The sequence below is a fragment of the Acanthochromis polyacanthus genome, chromosome 10, assembly GCF_021347895.1.
Source record: "Acanthochromis polyacanthus isolate Apoly-LR-REF ecotype Palm Island chromosome 10, KAUST_Apoly_ChrSc, whole genome shotgun sequence".
In the NCBI taxonomy this organism is placed as follows: Eukaryota; Metazoa; Chordata; class Actinopteri; family Pomacentridae; genus Acanthochromis; species Acanthochromis polyacanthus.
This window is the reverse complement of record NC_067122.1, coordinates 22,787,643-22,810,290: the sequence shown is the minus strand read 5'-3', so window position 1 is coordinate 22,810,290 and position 22,648 is coordinate 22,787,643. Positions and strand designations below refer to the sequence as shown.

Sequence of the window (22,648 nt, the reverse complement as noted above, 5' to 3'; positions counted from 1 at the left end):
GATGATTAGACACACAGTAACAAAACTTTGCCCTTGATGTCTGCCTACAGGCACCTGACAATGGTCAATTTAAAATAAAGACATGTTATTTACACAAAACAATTTAACCAAGAAGCAACTCCCAGACATTCTTCTGAAAGCAATGTGGAAACAAAGAAATGCTACCATGCCTTCTAATTAAAGCCTGATCTTGGCATCCTAATCTGTTCAATCAGCTGCTTCCCAAAGTGAGCCGCAGTCGCTAAAATGCCAATGCACTCATTCTGCATGTTAGCCTGCACTGACCCCAGGAGGTCACAAGTTTTACATGAGCAGCAGCAAACAGAGTGAACCTGCATGGCCGTTCCCACCCTGCAGACACCGCTGTGGAGGTCCAGAGCCACAGTCACAACATCAGCACTGTGGACAACCCAGGCTAATGAGCCACAGCACATACCACCAATCCCCCCCCACCACTGCTGTTCTTACATACCAGCTCTCCTGTTCTTTGTTTTTGGTTTTGGTGTAAAACCTCTGGCCCCTACTCCCTCTAAATTTCTTTCCCTTTCCTTTATGCCCCCACATACTCCTCCCCCCTTTTACCCCACACCCTCTGTTCCCTCTCTCCCAGAGCTCTTCATTAGGGAGACGTGGGAAACTGGGCTTAAACCCTGCCTGCGGCACAGTGCCAGCTGCCACTCTCACATACACACACACGTCCTAGGCCACATTCTGAGAGGAAAGTCCACTAAACGACTTAACAATGCACCACCAAAAAGTAAGAGACCAGAGACGCCTTGCATTTATCTAAAAACCTTGTCTGAGAAAATGACATCCAGTAAAGAGAGCACTTTTAAGAGAAACAGGACTCCTGCAGTAGGATTTAGCCTAGTTCTAGACTACACATGTCTTCCAGTGGAATTCTCAATTAAATTTTGTTTTAGTCTAAACCCTAGGCTAAATCTGTGTCTGAGCAACCAGACTTGACACTAGAAATGCCCTGCTAGCAGCCTCTACATGCCCTGCTGCTCCCAACACCCAAAAGATCAGAATAGTTTCAACCAAGCAAGCAAACAGCCGTGCTGTTCTCATGACCCTGCACTCCAATGCAATTAAAAGCTTCATCAGGCCACAGCTCTCACCTGTGAAGTGCTCCAGGTAGTATCTATAAAGTTTACACTGGAGTGGAGTCACTCTGACTGACAAAACATACTCGTGTTTGGGAGGCAGGAACTTGGTGAGTGCTGTGTAGTCTTTTCTCTGTGGGAAGCAGAAATAAAGAATTATTTAAAGAGGGCAAAACGTAGTTCAAAGACAAGCTGTGCAATGGTTTTAGACATATACTGTATTTACCTGCACACAGCCAGCCAGCATCTCATAGAGAATGTGAGCCCTCTTCTTCATGATCCGGACATCGTGCAGTGTGGAGTCGGCACACTGACCGTTCTGGATGGGATTGATAAAGCGGTTCCTGAACTCCTTAACTGACCCAAGCAGGTTTTCCTTGATGAAGTTCACCATGCAGTGGTCTGGTAAGAAGGAAGCAAGGAGCAGTAGTTTTAATTTTGAGCGCCACATGAACTCTTAATCCTACATCATCTATGTGACACCTGGCTATCTTTAACAGAAGACAATTAGCGATCCTTTTCACATCAAGACTACACAGAGGAACTAGGAAGTCTTACATTCAATAAGGTTATTTTGCAGCGGTGTTCCAGTCAGCACAACTCTCCTCCTAGTCCTGATAGAATTCATTGCTTTGGACACAGCCGAAGCCTCATTCTTCAGGATATGACCTTCATCACAGATCACCAAATCTGGACCTAGTGGAAATGAACACGAGGAAAATTTCAGTTTGGCCAAATTTCAGTTCGGAAACGGAATGCACACTAAAGATGGTAATGACAGCAAGCCTGAGCAGATGTGAGTCTTTTTTAAAAAAAACTAACTGTCAAGAGTAAATCTATGTTAAACTAGACGTGTACTATCATGAATCCTCAAGATGGATCATTTAGACCGTGATTTTATATCTGTAATGAAAACAGATCAAGTCTGAATGGTCATAAAAGTCTGCAGGTTAAGAGACTCTGTTCACATTCAGGGGTTTTGTAGTCTGGCTGGGATTTTCTGGCCTCGTGAGGTGACATAACAATATGTGATTCACTAATTAATGAATACATGTACTGCAATTTATGCAAACTCTTAGTATGTAGATTCTTTGCAATTAGAATTGTCTAACTATACCAAACATGTAACTTTACACAAGGGAGAAATCACGTTTAATTTAATTTCCTACATTTTGTCATTTTTTCTAATCAAAACAAACCAACACCACTGATACTGCCTGGAGTGCACAGTAAACAATTAAAATATCTCAAATGTAGCATGAATCACGAATTTGCAATATTAAAAAAAAATATACACTTGCCATATTGCACCCTTTGATTTCGTACATAATTATTTAAAATTTAGCACTTCTATCTCAATCATCCTTTCTCCAGGCACAATCAGTGCTTTATTTGCTTGACCAGGAAAAAGAAAACTGTATAAATCTGAACTTGGAGAGTCTAAAGGCAACATTCAACAAAGATATGACTGTCCAGGCCAAAGCCACTAAACATTGTACCTGGATCTACCAGGGTCTTCTGAAAGGTCTCTTTGAGCTTCTTGCTCTTGATGTTCCTGCCCTGCGTCAAGTTTCGGTACATCTCGTAGCCGATGATCATAACGCCACCCATCTCCTGCCATCGCTGGAGGGCATACGCTCGCTCTTGGGGCCTCTTTACTGTGGCAAGCTCAACGACCTAATAAGCACATGAATGGTCAATATACTGAGCACCACACTGCTGTCAAACAGCAACAGCTTGATAAGTTACAAGAGCAACTAATTACCTCCAAACTCTCATCATCCTTCATTCCTTCTTGCCACTTCTCAAACTCGTTGAGCCAGTTAAGGACAGTGTTCAGAGGACAAACAACCAGCGCTGTGGTGAAGTCGAGTTTCTCACAGAGCAGCAATGTATGAAGGAATGTCACCACCTACAGGGAAATGTGAAAACTACAGTTAAACACTGACACCGCACAGCTTTGCAGACACTGATCCACTCATACAAACTGATAACGTCCACCTGGAAGGACATCACAGTTCTACATGAGGGCCTAACTAAAGATTTAGGAAAAATTCTACATCAGCATTTCTGCAGAAATCAGCCAGTCAAATTTGATGCTATTTAATGCTATACTGTAAAACTTTTTATGCCATGACCGTGAACTCAACAAATTACATGTTGGTTTGTATTTTTTGTAAAACATGATTTTTATATGAAAACTGTCCCTACATTTCACTATTTCAGAAACCGGTATCTACCCCTGACCACCCAAGGGCTGTAGTCATTCTCTGAATTCCACGTTTTGTAGCCATTTTTGCTGGAATGAGTGTTTCCCCATTTCCCAGCTCTCCTCCACCTGGTCCAGCCTGCCATACACTTTCCAAATATGCAGTTTTTGGCAATTGTATCAGACCGGTCGGAACAATTATCACAATGCCTCGGCATGTTTACGCAGATGCAAATATCTGACGAAGTGCAGTCTATAATTATTTATTATTATTGTCAAATATTTTTCTAGAAAACTGCAGAAAGAATTTTCAATGCCACTGAGAATCAAATTTAATGATCTTAACCCTTTAAGCTGCAGTCAATTCCAGCCATTTTCAGTACAAAAAAAAATCGCTAATATTCTATTTTTAAATAAAAAAATTACGAAAAATACGGGGAATATTGGACGCACATCGCGAGGTGCATTTCCTTGAAAACGACCGATTCGTGGATTTTATACCGACTTCAGGACATGTTTTGGACAAAATAGTTTACTGGCTTGTGTCGTCTGGATGTCCAAGGTTGGATTATGGCCGTTTTTTGTGGAATCTTTTTTTCTGTGTGTAATAATGAACCCGGAAATGTGAGTCGCGCTGTGTGCGTTGAAGCCGTGTATAGAGAACGGATGGATGAATATTCGTTTTTGTCGAACAAATGTGTCTTTCTCACCCGCTGTGTGGGATTCATGAGAATCTAAGCTTTCCATCGGCGTATAGTGTTTGTATAATCGCGTTTGCAGCCGTCGGACATTCTTGAAATTCCTTTGCAAATTAGTAAGTGTACCGCCGGCGGTACACCTACTACGCACTGAAGCGCAAAGGGTTAAGGCCTTAATTTTTCCAAAATCAACTTACTGCTTTCTAATGTCCTGCAGAAACCCTGTACATTAGCTAACTAGCGCAGTTTGCACAACACTGACAGAAAGTGAAAGCGGTCCATGTGTGGGTAGTAACTCTAATGTAAACAGTTCAGCAACACTTCTAGTACTGGCCTCTTAAAAACAGTAGCTGTTTTTCATTAATGTCAAAATAAAATTAGAACCAAATTGTTTTTGAACATAAATAGCTTAGGTTTTTTTCTCTTCATATTACACAGCTTCAGTGTAATTTCAACCCAACAACATGTTGCTCTGTCTTCCTTACCTGCAGAGTTTTTCCGAGGCCCATACAGTGGGCGAGGATGCAGCCTGAGCCAGCAGACTTCTCGATCTTTTTCACAGATTCACAGCAGCAGTCCCATATAAACTGCACCCCTGAAGAAAAACACCAAGACAAAGGATGATGTTGCAGTCCAGAGAATCTCGGGCTAATTTGGCTAATATTACTGTCAGGGCCACATGTTTACCAAACTAAATTCACTTGGTCCTTACCATCGACTTGGTGAGGTTTGAGCTTTGTGACGAGGTTCCTGTGCACCTGCACAATCGGCTCCTTGGTCTCTTCGTCTTCATCCAGCACCAGCTTGGTGGTGATGGGACACGTCACCTGGGAGGACTCCTTCACCTCAATCACCTGAAGACAGAACAGAGACAAGGAAAGGGGAGTCGCACAACAAGATGAAAGAAAAATATAAATTCATACATTGGGGAAACAATTTTTTTTTCATATCACTAATCCTACAAATGTCATAATGGCTGGATTTTATCTTTCTAACACACAACTAAATATCTGCCCTCTTATCTCTGACCAGGTAGATTTACATTTGTACACCTATAAACATAATTAAAGCTTTACTAGACTAATAGCTGGTCTGCTATTTTATAAGAAAAATTAAAATCCTTTACGCACTCTATCGTCCCTCTCTAGCCTACACATGACGGCGCATTGTGAAGTTAGTAATGACATGCTCTAACTCTGTATATAAAAAACTGAAACATTTCAGTAAAATCTAGCTGCTAATTATGTTGTCATTTTACATTCTTACCGAGCTTAGCCAGAGCTGTCATGTACAGCAGTGTTTCTCCTGTATGCATTCAGCAGTGGTGCACTGCTGGCCATGAATTCTAAACACACTGCTGAATTTTCCCATAGAGCATTAATATTCACTACGAAATGTATCAACAGAAACTTGCACTTTTTACACTGCACACAGCTTATAGGGGCTGGTATGAAGCCAAACTGACAGCAACACACACATGCACAAACAAACAGACAATGGTGGCGTGACAATCAGGTAACACAAACTGAGCTGGTGACTCAACGAAAAAAATGAAAACATCAAAGAGGGGAACCGAATAAGGGTGGGAGTGAGACAGAGATAGCTGGGTAGTAATCATCCCTGTCAAGCAGTTGTGCAGCCCACTGTGGTGCTGGGTAGTCAACTTCTCTCATGTCTGTTTCCCTGCAGCTAACAATGTTCAGTTTGTTCCTGTAACTCCGCCCACCCTCATACTGTTTCTGTGCTGGGATCGTTGTCATGGTCTAATACAAAAAGGCAACCACCAGTGGAGTGGCGTTTGAGTGCACTTAAAGCTCAAACGATTTTAAAATCATTTAAAAAAAAATTTTTTTTTTAAATCTGTGCAACTGTGCAGAGAAGACGGTGGATGACAGCTTCCATTAAGTCCAGTTCAGACACCATTAATGTCTTACAGCACAAATAAAACAAGTCAGCTACTCTGTTTATTGCTGCACTGCCAAATAAGAAACAGCAATATAGTTCAACATGAACAATGCTCAGTTTTGGTTGAAAGCTGTTAATATCTCAAATCAGATATACAGTCATTTTTGAGACTATAGCTACTTTGCCGTTACAGTCGTATTAACAAAAAAAAGTGTTTCTGATCATTTTTCTTCCCAAACAAAAACATAGTCATCATATGTAAAATCTGTAAATTAATTTAGTAAATGACAATTAGACTATAACATGAAACCATATGATTACAATTCATGGGCCCCTGTTTCACGTACTGTTTAGAAACACTATAAAAATTTCTCACAGAGTGACACTGACCATATGTGATGAATGGTGTGTTGGATGATCAGATAGCTTCAGAAATCTCCTGCTAAATCCAACCAACAGCAGGCTGAAGAGTTAGCAGTCTAACTCTCAGTGGTTACGCCTCATATACTTAGGTACTCCATTTGTTTAAGTATATTGTGAAAAAGACACAAAGCTACACAACTACTCATTAGATTCTCTACCAGCTAATTTCTTGGAAAAAAAAATACTACAGTTATGGCAGTATTGAATGATGTGCTGAACATTCTACGTGACATGCAGTAGTATTATTGGACACTCAACCCCGGTGCCAACAATGAACAGCTCAAGGATTTGACCGTTCACTTTGCAATTCCAATAACAAGAAGACATTTCATTTTTACCTCTCGAAGTTTCTCCCTGAGTGCCTCTCTCTCAGCTATACGTTTCCTCCTGTCCTCCTCTTCTTTCAAAGCATCTCTCGTCTCTGTCCGGAGCTTGTCATCCTTCAGAATTTTGCGGATCTTTTTTCGGCCTTTTTTGCCTTCTCCATCTTGGTCCTCACCATCTTCCTCCCCACTCTGTGGAAATGAACATTAAGTTCAGCCCTCTGATCTTCAGCCCTTAGGAAAAAAATTCACTGCCTATGATCAGTAGCTGGGCAACCCTATGATTCGTTTGTGCCCTCAATAACCCTCACAACACACTCCAGGGCTAAGTTCAAATAACATTTTATGCGTCATGCATGACTTGACTAGTAAACTTGATGTGGGTCCATCTTCTCTACCAGGTACCGCCATGGGTAGAAAGAAACTTTGGGACAGTTCTAGACGAACACCAAGTGCACTGCATTTAAAACACCTTCTCATTGCTAGAAGAGGATTCCTGAACTTTGATCCGACGTCGCTTCTTTTTCTGATTGTAACTTCTCTGTTTCTCGTCATCTTTCTTCTTTGAGGATCTAAAGATACAAGCAGAATATATCAAAGCAAGAGCACCACAGGATTATTATATCCATTGACAGTGAAATAAATCTCGCTTCCTACCTGGTCTTTCGACGCTTCCCATCATTTTCTGATTCACTAACCTCCTCACTCATCTCTGACTCTGCACTGGACTCTGACTTTTCGAAATCTGAGTCTGCAGAGTCATCACTGTCCACTGATGCAAATAAAGAAAGAAAAAAAGTCATTTAACAGCTTCAGAATTGAGACTATTTTAGACTGCTTGACATGACACACAGATCAAATAAATAATTCTAAAACTTACTTTTCCGTCCTGACTTCTTGCCCCCTTTCTTATTCTTGTCTTTACCGGCAGGTTTCTCCTCTCCTGATTCACCCTCACTCAGTGAGAGTTTGTGACGAAGCAACGCGTGGCGTCTGCCACTCTTCTTTACTTCAACATCAGAAGCAGAGTCATCTGTATCCTCATCATCTTTAGGAGAACAAACAAACAGCTTTAGACAATGCTGAGTCTTACTTGAAAACTATTGCTTATGTTTTTTTAAAAAAAAATATTACCTTGCTGTTCCTCTTCTTCATTTTCTTTTTTAACTGTCTTTGAAGACTTCTCTTCCTTATCTGCTCCATCATTGTCAGAGGAGCTCTCTGCCCCCGAAGAATAGTTGGATTTTATTTGGGCTAGAAGCATTTTCTTAGCAATCCTTCAGGAAAAACAAAAAACGAACAGACACAGACAAAATGGAAAAGTTTCACGTTAGTATCAAACTGAAAAAGCAATCTTAAAAAATTATTCTTTAAATCACTTCAAATGTGATTTTGAACAAATGATCAAAAATATATTGATAAATCTTGAATTCACATACAAACATAAATTAAAAAAAAAAAAAAGAAGGATCTTTTCTGTCCGTTTCTGCAGCTAATTCTCTACATCGACATTTAGCACTCGAATATTACAAAAATGCAGCAGTGGTTGCTCTTTTCAGTCTGTGAATGAACAACTCGTATAATCCAAGGCAGATTACTGAAATATAATTTGACATTACGATGAGTGTTACGGGGGAAAAAAATCCTGCTTTACGGAATAAACCAGTGAATGAAGCATCTGAACTGAAGACATAACAGTCTTCAGTAAGAACAAGACTGCAAGCGGCCGACTGTGCTTGATTCAAGCATGGTAACAGATTATAATGCTGACTTTGGAGGATGTAGATAAAACTACAGAATCTTTATCTCCATTCAGGAGTATCATTACAATTTGTCATTTTCTAAATACCTGTTTTCAGGATCATCATCGTCATCATCACAAACCCCACTGGCTTCCATTTTAGTGTCCACTTCATCTCCTGTGCAACAATGGCAACACACGCCAGTCATTTAAAAATAACAACACCTGCCTACCAACATCTGTAAACACATTGCATCTCATTGGTTTCATAAATACAAATGCAACTATTCTTGTTTTTTAAAGAAATAAACAAACATGTAAATAATTGAAGAACAAATATAACACTGCATTATTTTCTTTTTATGAAATTTCCTATTTTTATTCTTTACCTTTAAAAAAATGAGGCCTTTTTCTTTAAGAGTACAAAAAGTAGAATAAAGTTTTGAGCACTCTACCACTGCCAACACCAACATTGTATTATCCTGTATTTATGTTCACATCAATAACTAAACGATCAGCTGGCTTAGATACTTTTAATCATTTAATTTAAGGACTTAATTAAGTCATTCAATGTCTGTCAAGTAGTTGTAGTTTACAAAAAGTACAGGTGTTTCTTTAGTGCCTGGATTTACAAGTTAGAGCACATTACCTGAGGACTGATGGAAACGTCCACTGCCTCCCACCATGTTATCCTCCACAAGAGGTTTGATCTTTTGCTCGTCGCTGTCCTCCCCAGAGTCACCCTCAGCCTGCTGCTCCTCCTCTTCATCCTCACTGGAGGACGACTGCAGCTTGGAGGCTGCTTTGGCGCTCCGTCCCTTGCGCTTCTTTTCATAGGACCTCCTCCGATCGGCTGCCTTTCTCTCCGGTGATTTTTTGTCTTCCTCCTTTGCATCATCTTGTTTCTTCACACGACTAGACCTCCTCTTCGCTGTGATCACTTTACTCTTTGTCTCCTTCTCGTTGTCAGAATCCGAGTCTGAGGAGTCTGAGCCGTTTTGTTTCTTCTTCTTTTTCTTGGACGTCTTCTTGCTTTTTTTCTCTGGGTCTGAGTCTGAGCTTTCAGATTTCCTTTTGCGTTTGGACGGTTTCTCTGCATCCTGTGTAGACGTTTCCTGTTTTAATGAACGCTTTTTAGCAGACGTGCTCTCCTGTTCCTCATCTGTGCTCTGGCCTGCTGCAGCTTTCTCTAGCAGTATGTGAGGAACTTCATCCGAGTCAGAGTCTGCTGTCTGTTTCTCTGAGGCCTTGGCCTTTTTCCTGCCCTCTTGTTTGCCGCTACTGGATTTCTTAGAGGATTTGGCCTTGGTCTTGTCCTCTTCCTCTGACTCCGACTCAGAGGACTCATTCTTGCCCTTATTCTCAGCCTGTTTCCTCAAAGGAGTGGTTTTCACTCTACTAGAGCGACGGCTGGGGGGTGGGCTTTCTGTCCCATCTACTGCATCAGAAGCAGAATTGTCCTCTTGGTTGCATTCTTCTTTAACCTTTATTGGCGTCTCTCCAGCTTTTTCTTTGTTTTTAGACCTGGATGACCTTGACCCACAAGTTGTCACAACTGGCACAGGAGTCAGTTTGACTATGAGATTCTTAACCTTGGGTTGGGGGCGTTGAGAGTCTGTTGGGTTTCCATTTGACTTGGTGTCACTGTCTGTGACCAAACTGGTTTCAGTCTGTGAAAGCATAGTGGAGTCTGCAAGACTCTCCACCATCTGAAAAAGCTCTTCAGGAACCGAAGGAGGCACAGACATAATGTCATGGTCTAAAGACATTTCACCTGCTGACAAGAGAGCATCATCACAGACTTCAGTTTTAATTATCTTTTTGGTTACATCAGTTTCTGTCTGGTGGTCTTTCATTTCTATCTCAGTTTCAGTTTGGAGGTCCTTTACTTCTGTCTCAGTGTCTGTTGAGTGGTCTTTTTTTTCTGTCTCAGTGTCTGTCTGTTCGTTTTTCATTTCTGTTGGGTGGTCTGTAATGTCGGTCTCAATTTCTGTCGGGTTGTCTTTAACATCAGTTTCTGTTGGGTGGTCTTTAACATCAGTCTCAGTTTCTGTTGGGTGGTCTTTAATGTCAGTCTCACTTTCTGTTTTGTAATCTTTCAATTCATCCTCATTTGACACTTGATCATTATCCATGTCCTCGTCACTATGCTGCTCGTTCTCCACCTCTTGACTTGCATCAGCCTCATCAATGTAATCTGTCACATTATCCATGTGATCGTTTTCTTCAGGTGCCACAACATTAGTACTCTTTTTTACAGCATGTTGCCCTTCGTTACCATTCTGCAAGTCCATGGTTCTGAACTCTGGCTCCAAAGCTGCCTCCAAAGCATTGTGGGCTTTCTTCAAATCAGAAAGCACAGCCTTGAAGGCTTTCAAATGCCGATACCTGATAGATTTATCTCCCTGGTCCTCGGCTGCTTGTTGTATGAACTGGATAAACGTATTGTTTAAACCGGTTGTAGTTTCAACGAGCTTTTTTGCTTTCTTAATAAGTTCTTTGGGTACCTGCAGTTTTTTGTAGGAGAAAGTCATGGTCCCAGAGCCTTCAGTGTGTTCTTTTCCATTGACTACGGCTTTGTGCTCTTTGGCTGCTTTGTTCTTGTGCTTCTTGCTATCACGTTCCTCTGTTTTATCTGTTTTATCTGTTTTCCGTTGCTTCAGTTGCTCACGTTCTTGTTTCTCCATGATGCGGTTGCATTTGGAGACCAGATCCTGGAGGGGTTCTGATCTGCAGACATAGCAGTGCCACTTCGAGTTTTCATCGGTAATGACTGACAGTTCCTTCCTGCCGAGGTTGCGCAGAATGCACTTCTTGCAGAAGGCATTGTTGCAGTAGTCACAGCAGATGAGCTTTCCACCTTCAGCGCACCACCTGGGGAGAAGAAGTTCAACAGTATTTCAGAAATAGTCTTTTAATCTTGGACTAAGTTTCCCAAAAGTATTGGCACAAAAACAAAAAATCCACAAACGTTTTGTTTGAAGAACAATGAATTAAAGGGTCAAACATACATCCAATACTACATTAAATGGGGCATTCAATTACTTAAAACCATATTCTACATTTTCATGTAAATTTCATATTATACAAAGTGACAAATATTATTTGTAAGATGCCCAGTGAGACCTACAATGCCAGTACCCATATTCTGTTGTGTATCTGTTTCAATTCAGTTTAACAAATAAATCACAGTGTTTTGTGGGTCTGGTGCAAAATGTTTACCTGCACTGCTCATCCATCCCATCAGAGTCTCTGCTGATATCATCACTTGTGTAGTACTTGTAGCATGACTAGAGGAAGAGAAAATAATGTCATCTCTAATACCATCAAGGTTGCAAATAAACACCTTCACCTCCATAAAATCTGGCCTTTCCTACCTTGCAAATAAGCACTTTGAGCGCAGGATGTTCGTACACAGAATTGCGCTGAAACTGGTTTACTTGTTTTCCACAAGCAGTGCAGTTCACCTTCTTCTGCAGGGTATCATCTGCAACAAAAGAAGTAAATAGTTCACCTTACACATTCTGTGCATTCTCACTTGTGAATATTAACACATGAGAAATACAATCACCTGGCTTTTTCTGTTTGAAATCCACTCTGAGCTTCATAGCACCTTTATTTTCATTCCCAGCTGGCCTCATCACTAAAGTGCCTGAAGAACATAACAGCAATGTTTCCAAATTGAGCATCTACAATGTCAAGGTCTTGATAATAACCAACATGTACCTTCATATAGTTCATACCTTTTGAGGCGCTCCCTGTGTTACAGTCAGAAGGATTGTCAGAAGTGGCTCCTTCATTTTCACTTTCTGCGGAGGCATCAGATTCATTCTGTCCAGTGTGCTTAGCCACAGCAGCAGGCTTCCTAAAATGAGTCAGTAAATAACTTTTAACATTTTAAACTGTGTCTGTGTGATCTCCTTTGAAAACAGCAACAGAAACAATAACTGACACATTTAGGAAAATCTGCTCCTCACCTCCTGCTGCGAGAAGAGGAGGGCTTCATAGTTTCTGCTGAGCTACCAGGCTGGCGAGGACACAACATTTGTAAGCTTGACAATTAAAAACAAGTTTTAAAAATTACAAGTCAAAACACACTGACTGGTGGTGAACTTACCTCCTCTTCTTTATCTGCCATTTGATTGAGGTGTGATTCAGAAGAAGCCAGATTCATTTTACCTGGAAAGACAGTTAAAAAAAAATTCAGGATGCACATACTGGTAAAGTAAACTATCGTTTTAAACCAAAGGAACTCTTTGCACATCCAGCTTCAGACCCCTGCACACCATCTAACTTGTAAAGACACATTTACTGATGCACCTTTTGGAAAACAAACGTATGTTTGCAAATCAGACAGCGTGCAAGAGTCTGTCTGAAAGTACAGTCTTGTCCTGTGTTACTTTTTAGGGTGATGCTTTCATAAAGTTTGTGTTTGGGAAAACATTGCAAAAACATGTGTATATTCTTACCTTAAAGGGGAAAAAACATGCTGAGTTTTCAGCAGAACAGTGGATTATATTACAGTTCCACTATTAATTTTGTCATTTGTGCCTAAGTCCCCGTGGTATGTGTATATAAATGATTTAGAAACAGTTCAGAACGTCTACAACATTTTTATACAAGACGGCACAGCACTAATATACATATACCAGGAAATAAACAGCTATAATTGAGAAATTTGCAATCAAAAAGCACAAATTTCAACGGTTCTTCAACGGATGTTTTTAAACTTTCTCTCTGGAGGCCAACCTCCTAAAACATAGCTATGTAAACATCGGTTATATATGCAAGAATTCAAGGGTGATAATTAGTGACTACAGCCATGCAAGTTTATGCTCCTGTAGTTAAGTGACCATGCTGTTTTCGGTGAGCGGCTGGGAATATCAGATGTCACAGACAGCCTTTATGTTTTGGTTACTAACGGTTAAAACTTTCTGAGATGTTGCAAACAAACCATTAATAAAGAGCACCGTTACAGTGACAGCACGACAGCAGCATTGATGAGAGCAAAATCCATCAAATCTGAGTTACTTACAAGCTTCCGCACGCATTTCTGTGCAGCACATCGCTCCTGATACGGAGGCACCGCTGTTTATTTTGCCGTTTTGCGTCATCATAATGTGCTGATTAGATGGCTGTGAGCGGCGTTCAACCACCGCTCGGTCCTAGCAGCAGCGACTAGCCGTAAAATTGACACAAGATCCCGTGTCAGTCCAACAGGAAGAGCCCACTCTTCTGCTTTAGCTGCTCTGTGTCGCTTCTTTATCCGTGACGGAGCCTTTTCCGTGTTTTGCCAACACGAGAAATCCCGACCCGCCAAGTTCAGACGTGCTAACGTTAGCGGCTTTAATGGTCACCGTTAATAAGAGACTACTTCTTTTCAATGCCCTGTGTTGCCCTGGAAACATCGCAACCTCGGCAGTGCATAAAAGCTCCAATGCATGGGCATGCACCGATGCATGCACAGGCCTTTCCTGTGACGATGCCAAGGCACCGAGCAGCCCCGCAGCCTGGCACTGCCTCCTAGCATCCGAAGTAGCGCGGCAACATTCAGCTAGCTACAGGACAAACCAAATAAATGCTTTTTCACAATCGATGCCATGTTGTGAAGTGCGATTACTCCGACAAACACCCCGGAATAAGCATTTGTGCATGTGAATCTGCGTGTGTGTGAACTTGAACATTGCCGGCTGCGCAGCTAGTAGCTCGGCTAGCTATGTAGCATGGCCCGGCTCGCCGCTAGCAAAGGTAGCACGGCAATCAATGCAAAACTGACTTGTCTAAACAAACAGACCAAACAGTGTTCTTACCTGCTTTCCGCCGTCGTCATTTCTTGACTGACAGAGATGCGTTTTGTTCAGGGTGCGAGTATCTCGGTTCGATCCAAAGAGCGGGTTTTCGAGGGTTTGAAAGCAAGAATAAGCGCTGAATACCGAAACAACTCCGGTCAGGGGAGACAAAGCAAAGGGACCATCTTGCCGGATGGCTGTGGACGCAGTAAAATGGCGCATGTAGCCTGAATCCTATGAGCGACCCTATTGGCTGAGCGGCTCCGAGGCTCTGACTGGTCCATTATCAAAGCACTCGGTTCCGACATGGCTGAGGAACCGCGGGCCAGCTGCAGAGGAGACAGGCTCAACATCATGCAACTTTCACTTCAATAAGTGCAAGTAGTATGTGCTTAAACTATAAAAAGATAAACTGGCATGAAGTGACCATCAGCCAAAAAGTGATTTCTGTCCAATTTTACTCCTAGATCATTCCATCTCAATACACCAATTAAAAAAAAGTTCACTCATGACTATCTCACATTGATTTTTTTCTTCTGTGCAAAGACATGTTACTAAGTAAATCATGTAAAATCAGGGGTCATAGATAACATTTGCATTAAATATTCTTAAACAGCAGTGGGATCGATTTTATGGTTTATTTACATTTGCCACTGAATCACTTTTATTTTATTTTTTATTTATCAGACATGGCAATTGTATGCCACTTTGTATTGGTCTTTCACATAAAATTCCAATAAATATATTTGTTTGTAGTCATAACATGACAAAATGTGGAAAAGTTCAAGGAGTATGAATACTTTTGCAAGCCACTGTAACCAGTATAGTTGTTTTTACCAGTTGAAATAGGATCAATTCAAGTTATATAATTTTCTATTTGCCAGATGAGATTGCAGCCTCCGGACTCTGAAATATTATTCGTGCATCAGAATGATTTGATTTCATTTATGAGGGTTATATTTTAAATATTATATTCCACAAAATATTTGCATATATATATATATATATATATATATATATAAAATATAAAACCCATTTGTAAATCATGTTAGTCACAGTATCCAAATATAAACAAGGACATTAGACACTACAGCACTCCCTTAAATCAAATGTCATGTCTAATTGCACTATTAGGTCCAATCATTTGATCACAATTATTTGGTTACTAGAATGGCGTACCTTTGCTATCACCACAGACATAAAGTAATGTGTATTTGAATGTCATTACTCAGATGAAAGCAGCTGCAGACAGATATAGTAAAAAAGAATCAGCTTTTAGCACATGATCACTGCGACCACCTTTTCCTTCCTAAACATTAGATATAGTGTCTTGCCATAGATCAAATTGTTCGATGCGTCAAAAGTTCATAAAATGGTAGTGGAAAGCTGTAAATAGGACACATCAATGTGCACTTTTTAAATGTTCAAGGGCAGATAATTAAAACGATTGAGAAACTGATCCCAGGCAAGGTGTGTTTTTATGAAGATGAAAATCTAAAAATTCCCAGGACTGAAAACATATGAAAGAATAAAATTCCACCTATGGGTGTGAATTAGATGACATGTTGTAGCAACATATATCCTGAATTTTGCCTGAACTGATACAGACAGACCCACAAACACAACAATTAGGTCCCTCAAAAAGTCCATTCTGCTGGTTCAGAGACTTAGTGATCAGATTAGTGATCAGCCTCAGACCAGCACTACTCTCCAACCACTAATCAGTCAACCAAATTATTACATTAACATAAAATTGGTAAAATCTCAAACTGTAAAAGAATCAAACCAAATAAAGGTCACTGTTATCTGACTGCGAAACCACATGTAAATTGTCAGAATGTCTCTTTGTTGACTTGATGACCACAGTCCAGCCACACAGCTGAAGGATAACACAAGAAATTGTGGCCGCCAACAAAAGCGAGAGTCTGTGGTTTCTGCATCACAGGCGAGGTAAACGGAGATGAACATCTCATTTAAAATGAAATAATACAGAAATACTCTAAACAGTTTAACCTGTTAATCCCAAACCCAACAGAACTGGTCGACAATGAAGAGCTACAGATTCTGTTAGTAAAGGGACACACAGCAGAAGAGGGACAGATAATTAAAGAATTGCTCTATATGACAGTTATCTTGACACAGAATATTTTATATATGGCACACACACAGGAAATGTATCTACCGCTTTACTTTTATTTTGGCATCGCCTCTTTTTTAATCAACCTAATCAGATTCTTTATACCTTTTTATCTTTTTTGGAATAACACCTGTGACACTTTATATCATGTAAAGCGCTTTGGATAAAAGCGCTATATAAATACAACCATTTTACCATTTACCATTTTGTCAGTACTGGTAATCTGACATTGGTGTCAGTAAAGCATACTGAATTGAAATGTATTTGCATTGATCTGACTTGAACTGAATTTTTGAATTGAAGTTTAAGTGGAGGTAGATTTAAAACAAAAAAAACCAACAGTAAGGAACCACCACTTAATTTTTAGCGATGGCAGTACCAAATTTTATTTTATATTTATGAAAAAAGTCATGTATTTTATTTGAATTTTAAAATTTCATCAGGGTCTCTTATTCATTTCAGTAAACTACACCGGTGTTGAATATTACAAATATTACCTGAAGATGGGGCTAATATTCAAAGGTTGTCAGTCGGTGGTGCAGTAGCGCATATACTCTATAGTATTACAGCATACACATGTGGACAAAATTGTTGGTACCCCTCAGTTAAAGAAGGAAAAACCCACAATTCTCACTGAAATCACTTGAAACTCACAAAAGTAACAATAAATAAAAATTTATTGAAAATTAAATAATCAAAATCAGCCATCACTTTTGAATTGTTGATTAACATAATTATTTAAAAAAACAAACTAATGAAATAGGGCTGGACAAAAATGATGGTACCCATAACTTAATATTTTGTTGCACAACCTTTTGAGGCAATCACTGCAATTAAACGATTTCTGTATTTGTCAATGAGCGTTCTGCAGCTGTCAACAGGTATTTTGGCCCACTCCTCATGAGCAAACAGCTCCAGTTGTCTCAGGTTTGATGGGTGTCTTCTCCAAATGGCATGTTTCAGCTCCTTCCACATATGTTCAATGGGATTCAGATCTGGGCTCATAGAAGGCCACTTTAGAATAGTCCAACGCTTTTCTCTCAGCCATTCTTGGGTGTTTTTGGCTGTGTGTTTTGGATCGTTGTCCTGTTGGAAGACCCATGACCTGCGACTGAGACCAAGCTTTCTGGCACTAGGCAGCACATTTCTCTCCAGAATGCCTTGATAGTCTTCAGATTTCATCGTACCTTGCACACTTTCAAGACACCCTGTGCCAGATGCAGCAAAGCAGCCCCAAAACATTACTGAGCCTCCTCCATGTTTCACTGTAGGGACAGTGTTCTTTTCTTCGTATGCTTGGTTTTTGAGTCTATGAACATAGAGTTGATGTGCCTTACCAAAAAGCTCCAGTTTGGTCTCATCTGTCCAAAGGACATTCTCCCAGAAGCTTTGTGGCTTGTCAACATGCATTTTTGCAAATTCCAGTCTGGCTTTTTTATGAGTTTTTTTCAGCAGTGGTGTCCTCCTTGGTCGTCTCCCATGAAGTCCACTTTGGCTCAAACAACGACGAATGGTGCGATCTGACACTGATGTACCTTGGCCTTGGAGTTCACCTTTAATTTCTTTGGAGGTTGCTCTGGGCTCTTTGGATACAATTCGAACGATCCGTCTCTTCAATTTGTCATCAATTTTCCTCTTGCGGCCACGTCCAGGGAGGTTGGCTACTGTCCCGTGGGTCTTGAACTTCTGAATAATATGAGCCACTGTTGTCACAGGAACTTCAAGCTGTTTAGAGATGGTCTTATAGCCTTTACCTTTAAGATGTTTGTCTATAATTTTTTTCGGATGTCCTGGGACAATTCTCTCCTTCGCTTTCTGTTGTCCATGTTCAGTGTGGTACACACCTTTTCACCAAACAGCAGGGTGACTACTTGTCTCCCTTTAAATAGGCAGACTGACTGATTATGAGTTTGGAAACACCTGTGATGTCAATTAAATGACACACTTGAGTTAATCATGTCACTCTGGTCAAATAGTTTTCAATCTTTTATAGAGGTACCATCATTTTTGTCCAGGCCTGTTTCATTAGTTTGTTTTTTTAAATAATTATGTTAATCAACAATTCAAAAGTAATGGCTGTTTTTGATTATTTAATTTTCAATCATTTTTTATTTATTGTTACTTTTGTGAGTTTCAAGTGATTTCAGTGAGAATTGTGGGTTTTTCCTTCTTGAACTGAGGGGTACCAACAATTTTGTCCACGTGTGTAAGTGACAAAAGCAAAATGTGTCAGATGATGCAAGGATTCATCATATAATAGAAATTTTATATGATGCAAGGATTCATCATATCATCATATAATGGAAACTTTATATGATGAAAGAAGGCAGTAAAGTCATTAATTTCTCCAGTAAACATTATGTCAGGTAATAAAACAAAATGTTCTGTTACTTCTCAGTATTTGCAGTTCCAACAAGTATAATTGATTGTGGTTTTCACTAACTATCTTTTTTATTTTTAAACTTCTGCTTCGGGAACAACAGGGACCGTTCAAACTTAATATTTCATTTCTTTAATTTGAATAATAATTCTTTTGCATTCTCCTGGAATGACAAGTGGGCAAGCAAACCATCAGTTTCGGGTCATTAATACCCAAAATAAATTTGAAACTCAAGCTGGCGGGACTTTTCTTTTTTTTTTATTGCCAGTCACAATTTCCTCTTTCTAATGTGTAGGATCAAAGGTTGACTCAAAATATTTCCCATGAGCCTACACAACTCGACCAGTTTGACATGTCACTGGAAAGTCAAGGTGATTCAACCAAAAATATAGCATACATACAGAGGACATTTTTAACGCCGCTTGCTGACACACGTAAACAAGTCAACAGCATTGTGAGAGTGTCTTTACCCGTAAACTAACCGTGACGTCACCCGTTGGTTTCAACGCCGAGAAAATGAAGCCCGGATTTTGCTACTTCCTGGTAGCCGTTTTGGATTTTTTTGGAGCCAGTGACGTAAAAAGCGTCATCAAACAGACTGGACCGGAGAGCAACTCGGGGCAGGATTGGCTGAGGACTCTCTTATCCCGCCCACGTTTTGCCGCAGAGGCTTCTGTTGCTGTCTATCAAGTATAGCCACGCCCCCTGGCTCCGCCAACTTTAACCATTTATTTAAAATTCAGTATTGATTTATTTTAAGATCGGCCACCTGATCTCTCACTTTGACCATGAAAACTAACGGGAAAAAAATCCTGAGCTGTAGAAAATCAGTCTATCAAATTTTATTTTCTCCAAAAATGAATTGGGGTCTATGGAGAAAAAGCTTTTTGGAGCCAACCCTTGTGGACGGCGTGATATTGCAAGTTTTTGACACTTCCGGGTGGGCTTCAATTCTGGAGCCAGATGCTACGTCCACTATATATACAGTCTATGGTCTTTAGTGCAGAAACATTGCAAAACTGAAACCAATGTATCCCACAGGAACCTGGAAACAGCTATCCATGCTTTTGGACTACTTTAGGCTCAATACAATACATGTCTATGGGATATATCTTGTATAGATTTTTATTAAAAGTAAAAAAAATTACTATTTTTTGTTTTAAGTTCACGTCTTTACAAATTCCATAATTATTTATTATGGAAACAATCACTTATTAATAAAAAATGACTGGATATCACTAAAATGTCAACTAAATAACCGTCCAAATTTAATAACAACCACTTTCTAATTAGCTAAACAATAATAAAATGAGTTTATTCAAAAACTGTTTCTTTTTATTAAGTTGAGATAATCATGACGAATATTTCTTTTCTGGCAATATGTCAAATTTCATATGGAAAGAAACAAATGATATCTGTGTCCAGCAAATCACTTTCAACTAAGTTACAAAAATGACCTGCTCCACATGATTTCATTTCCTCCTGAAGAAAACACTGGCGAGACTCCAAGGCTTTCTGAGTTATTTCATATAAAGTAGTGTGTGAGTCAAGTGTGGATTTATGGCATGTCAACAGATTTACTACATTACCTTTTATATATACAATTTCACTCAATTGTGTATGTATATAATATTTTAGAAGAATCTTTCTCTAAAAATGCCATGTGTGTTTGGTCATAGACGGCCATGTTGATTTTAGGCCTGAAAACAGCAGAAATGTCAGCTATGTTACAGAAAGTCCTGCAATTGTATATTGACTGTATAACTCTCTGTAGATGGGGTTAATCTAGCTCTCACTCATCACACTGTCTTCCAGTGAAATATGAGTTTAAAATATACATTTTGTTTTCAAAACCTTTAATAGATAAGCTCCACATTACAGTCTGGATCCATTTTGTGACCTGAGGCAGCTTGGGTCGTCATGGCAATTACTCCTCTTAGTCCGCCATTTAAATCAAAATTAGAGTCTCATATTCTTCCCTTCTGCTTTCAATATCTTCCTTCCTAAGGCTTTACTAGTCATTTGTCTTTTCTTCTGTTGTGAATGATCTGTTTCCTGGTTCCACTCATGCTTCTATTTATGATCATATACCTTTGTTTCGACTTTGATTTCATAGTTTTGCTCTTTAATATGTTGCCCATATTCTCTACCACACGTGTATTTGCTGTTGCCAACGTCATGAACCGGCTCAGTGTTTATGGTTCTTTTGTGACCGTTTGTCCACTACGCTCTCACCCCAACCAGTCGAGGCAGACAACCACCCTACCTGAGCCTGGTTCGGCCAGAGGTCTCCTCCTATGAAAAGAGGGTTCTTCCTCTTCATTGTCACCAACTATTTACTCATAGGGAATTGTTGGATTTGTTAAGTTTCTCTGTTACTGCGTAGTTAACATTGTGTATTCCCTATATATGCTATGCAAATAATGTGACAAATAAGGTGGCATGGTACACTTTAATTTCCCCAGTTCTACTTGTGCTTTTCGTCTGTAATAAATCAAAAAGATTAGCGTGAAAAAAGTCCCCAAGTAGTCCTAAGACCCAATTATTTTTAGAATACACTTAAGGTATTAATACAAAGTGATGACTAGCAGTTCTTGGTGAGGACTTTTCTGATAAGGAATCATCAGGCAATTCTTAGTAACAGATAAATATGCCCCTAGTGGAAAATTAGATAGTAAAGCAGATACACATCATTGTCTTGTCCCTATTTGGTGTCTTTCCTCTCTGACGTGCAATATTGTGGTCACGGTGTCAGCGTGTAGGCAATAAAAGTAGACGAGAGTGTGAAGTGAATTCAAACTTTTTTGCTCAACCTGACAGTGCAGGCTAAAGGTCTCTTTTCACAGACATGAAGAACTTCAACATTCAAAGTATTGGACTGGTGATGATGATGATGCTGATTGCAATGATCAGCACAAAACCAACACCAACACTAGCACGGCTTGACAAAACAGTCATGCTGAGGGAGATTCAAAGACTGGCCAGTAACGCTGCAGCTGCACATAAGGTGAGAAAACTACAACTTCACTACTGTTTCTTTGTTGGTGTGATAATATACTGACTTTCGTATTTTGTTCATTTCAGGATTTGGATGTATGGGTGACAAAGGCATCAGGACCCGAGGGAAAACAGAAATGTGTGGTATGTTGGAAGCTTGAATTATTTTTTTTTTGAGTTTACTGTGTACAGTCTTTTAATATTTGTCAACCGTAACGGATATTATTCCCAGTAAAGTTTCTCTAGAATATGTCAGTCATGATGTTGAGTATCATAACTAATTGTGAGTTTCACTTAACAGAAAGAAAACAACCATACAGTGTTCTTCTGCTTGGCTGAGAAGTCTCTGAACCAAACAGCACATAAAAACACCCAAGTTAACGAGACAACACACGCACTCAGGCGCCAATTACATGTGTACAACAAGCTGGTAAGGAGGAATTAATATGCTTTTGCAGTGATTCTTGGTAGTCCTAACCCAAACCAATCTGCATTTACAAAATTTCAAATAACTTGCACTGGCGCTAAAAGACATTTGTTAATAGCTAATAAGATCTTCAAGGTTACGTATGAATGTTGTTATGTGTTCACCTGGACTTGTTTTTCATTTTGCACTTGCATAAACTGACAATTTTTTTTTTTGGACAGACTGGGATTGTCCATTGTCAACTGAAGGAGGGAGAACAAAAGCTGTATAATTTTCTGCAAGATATTGTGGACTGTGTCACCTACGAACCGAAGAACGAGACAAGCACATGAACTGACACCTACTACTTATTACATGTAATATACAGAAGCTATTTATTGTAATATTTATTTTCTTGCACATTATTTTTGTATTATTTATTCAGCAATAAATGTGAAAATAATGACAACGGTTTGTAAATGAAGTCTCTTTAGTTTCATTACGGCATGCCTGCTCTTAACCTATTGACTGTCA

The 22,648-nt window shown here is 39.7% G+C and overlaps 1 protein-coding gene and 1 long non-coding RNA gene across 2 annotated transcripts in view; one reads left to right on the top strand and one right to left on the bottom strand.

The window, feature by feature from the left end:
- Positions 1-14,420, bottom strand: part of atrx (ATRX chromatin remodeler) — a 33,858-nt gene extending 19,438 nt beyond the window's left edge. Inside the window, exons 1-21 of the mRNA XM_051954443.1 lie at positions 14,216-14,420; positions 12,523-12,584; positions 12,383-12,432; positions 12,149-12,270; positions 11,977-12,057; positions 11,783-11,892; positions 11,628-11,695; positions 9,055-11,279; positions 8,514-8,583; positions 7,799-7,941; positions 7,545-7,712; positions 7,322-7,436; positions 7,137-7,236; positions 6,680-6,856; positions 4,726-4,867; positions 4,499-4,608; positions 2,872-3,018; positions 2,606-2,783; positions 1,665-1,802; positions 1,333-1,508; positions 1,122-1,239 (exon numbers count right to left, since the gene is read on the bottom strand). Of these exons, the coding sequence (XP_051810403.1) occupies positions 1,122-1,239; positions 1,333-1,508; positions 1,665-1,802; positions 2,606-2,783; positions 2,872-3,018; positions 4,499-4,608; positions 4,726-4,867; positions 6,680-6,856; positions 7,137-7,236; positions 7,322-7,436; positions 7,545-7,712; positions 7,799-7,941; positions 8,514-8,583; positions 9,055-11,279; positions 11,628-11,695; positions 11,783-11,892; positions 11,977-12,057; positions 12,149-12,270; positions 12,383-12,432; positions 12,523-12,579 (4,495 nt within the window). The 5' untranslated portion in view covers positions 12,580-12,584; positions 14,216-14,420. The remainder of the gene's footprint in view (positions 1-1,121; positions 1,240-1,332; positions 1,509-1,664; positions 1,803-2,605; positions 2,784-2,871; positions 3,019-4,498; positions 4,609-4,725; positions 4,868-6,679; positions 6,857-7,136; positions 7,237-7,321; positions 7,437-7,544; positions 7,713-7,798; positions 7,942-8,513; positions 8,584-9,054; positions 11,280-11,627; positions 11,696-11,782; positions 11,893-11,976; positions 12,058-12,148; positions 12,271-12,382; positions 12,433-12,522; positions 12,585-14,215) is intronic.
- A 7,108-nt stretch (positions 14,421-21,528) lies between these two features.
- Positions 21,529-22,594, top strand: LOC127535791 (uncharacterized). Its single transcript, XR_007944674.1, has 4 exons — positions 21,529-21,718; positions 21,796-21,852; positions 22,010-22,138; positions 22,357-22,594. It is a non-coding gene; the product is annotated as an uncharacterized LOC127535791 (long non-coding RNA).
- The last annotated feature ends 54 nt before the right edge of the window (positions 22,595-22,648 follow it).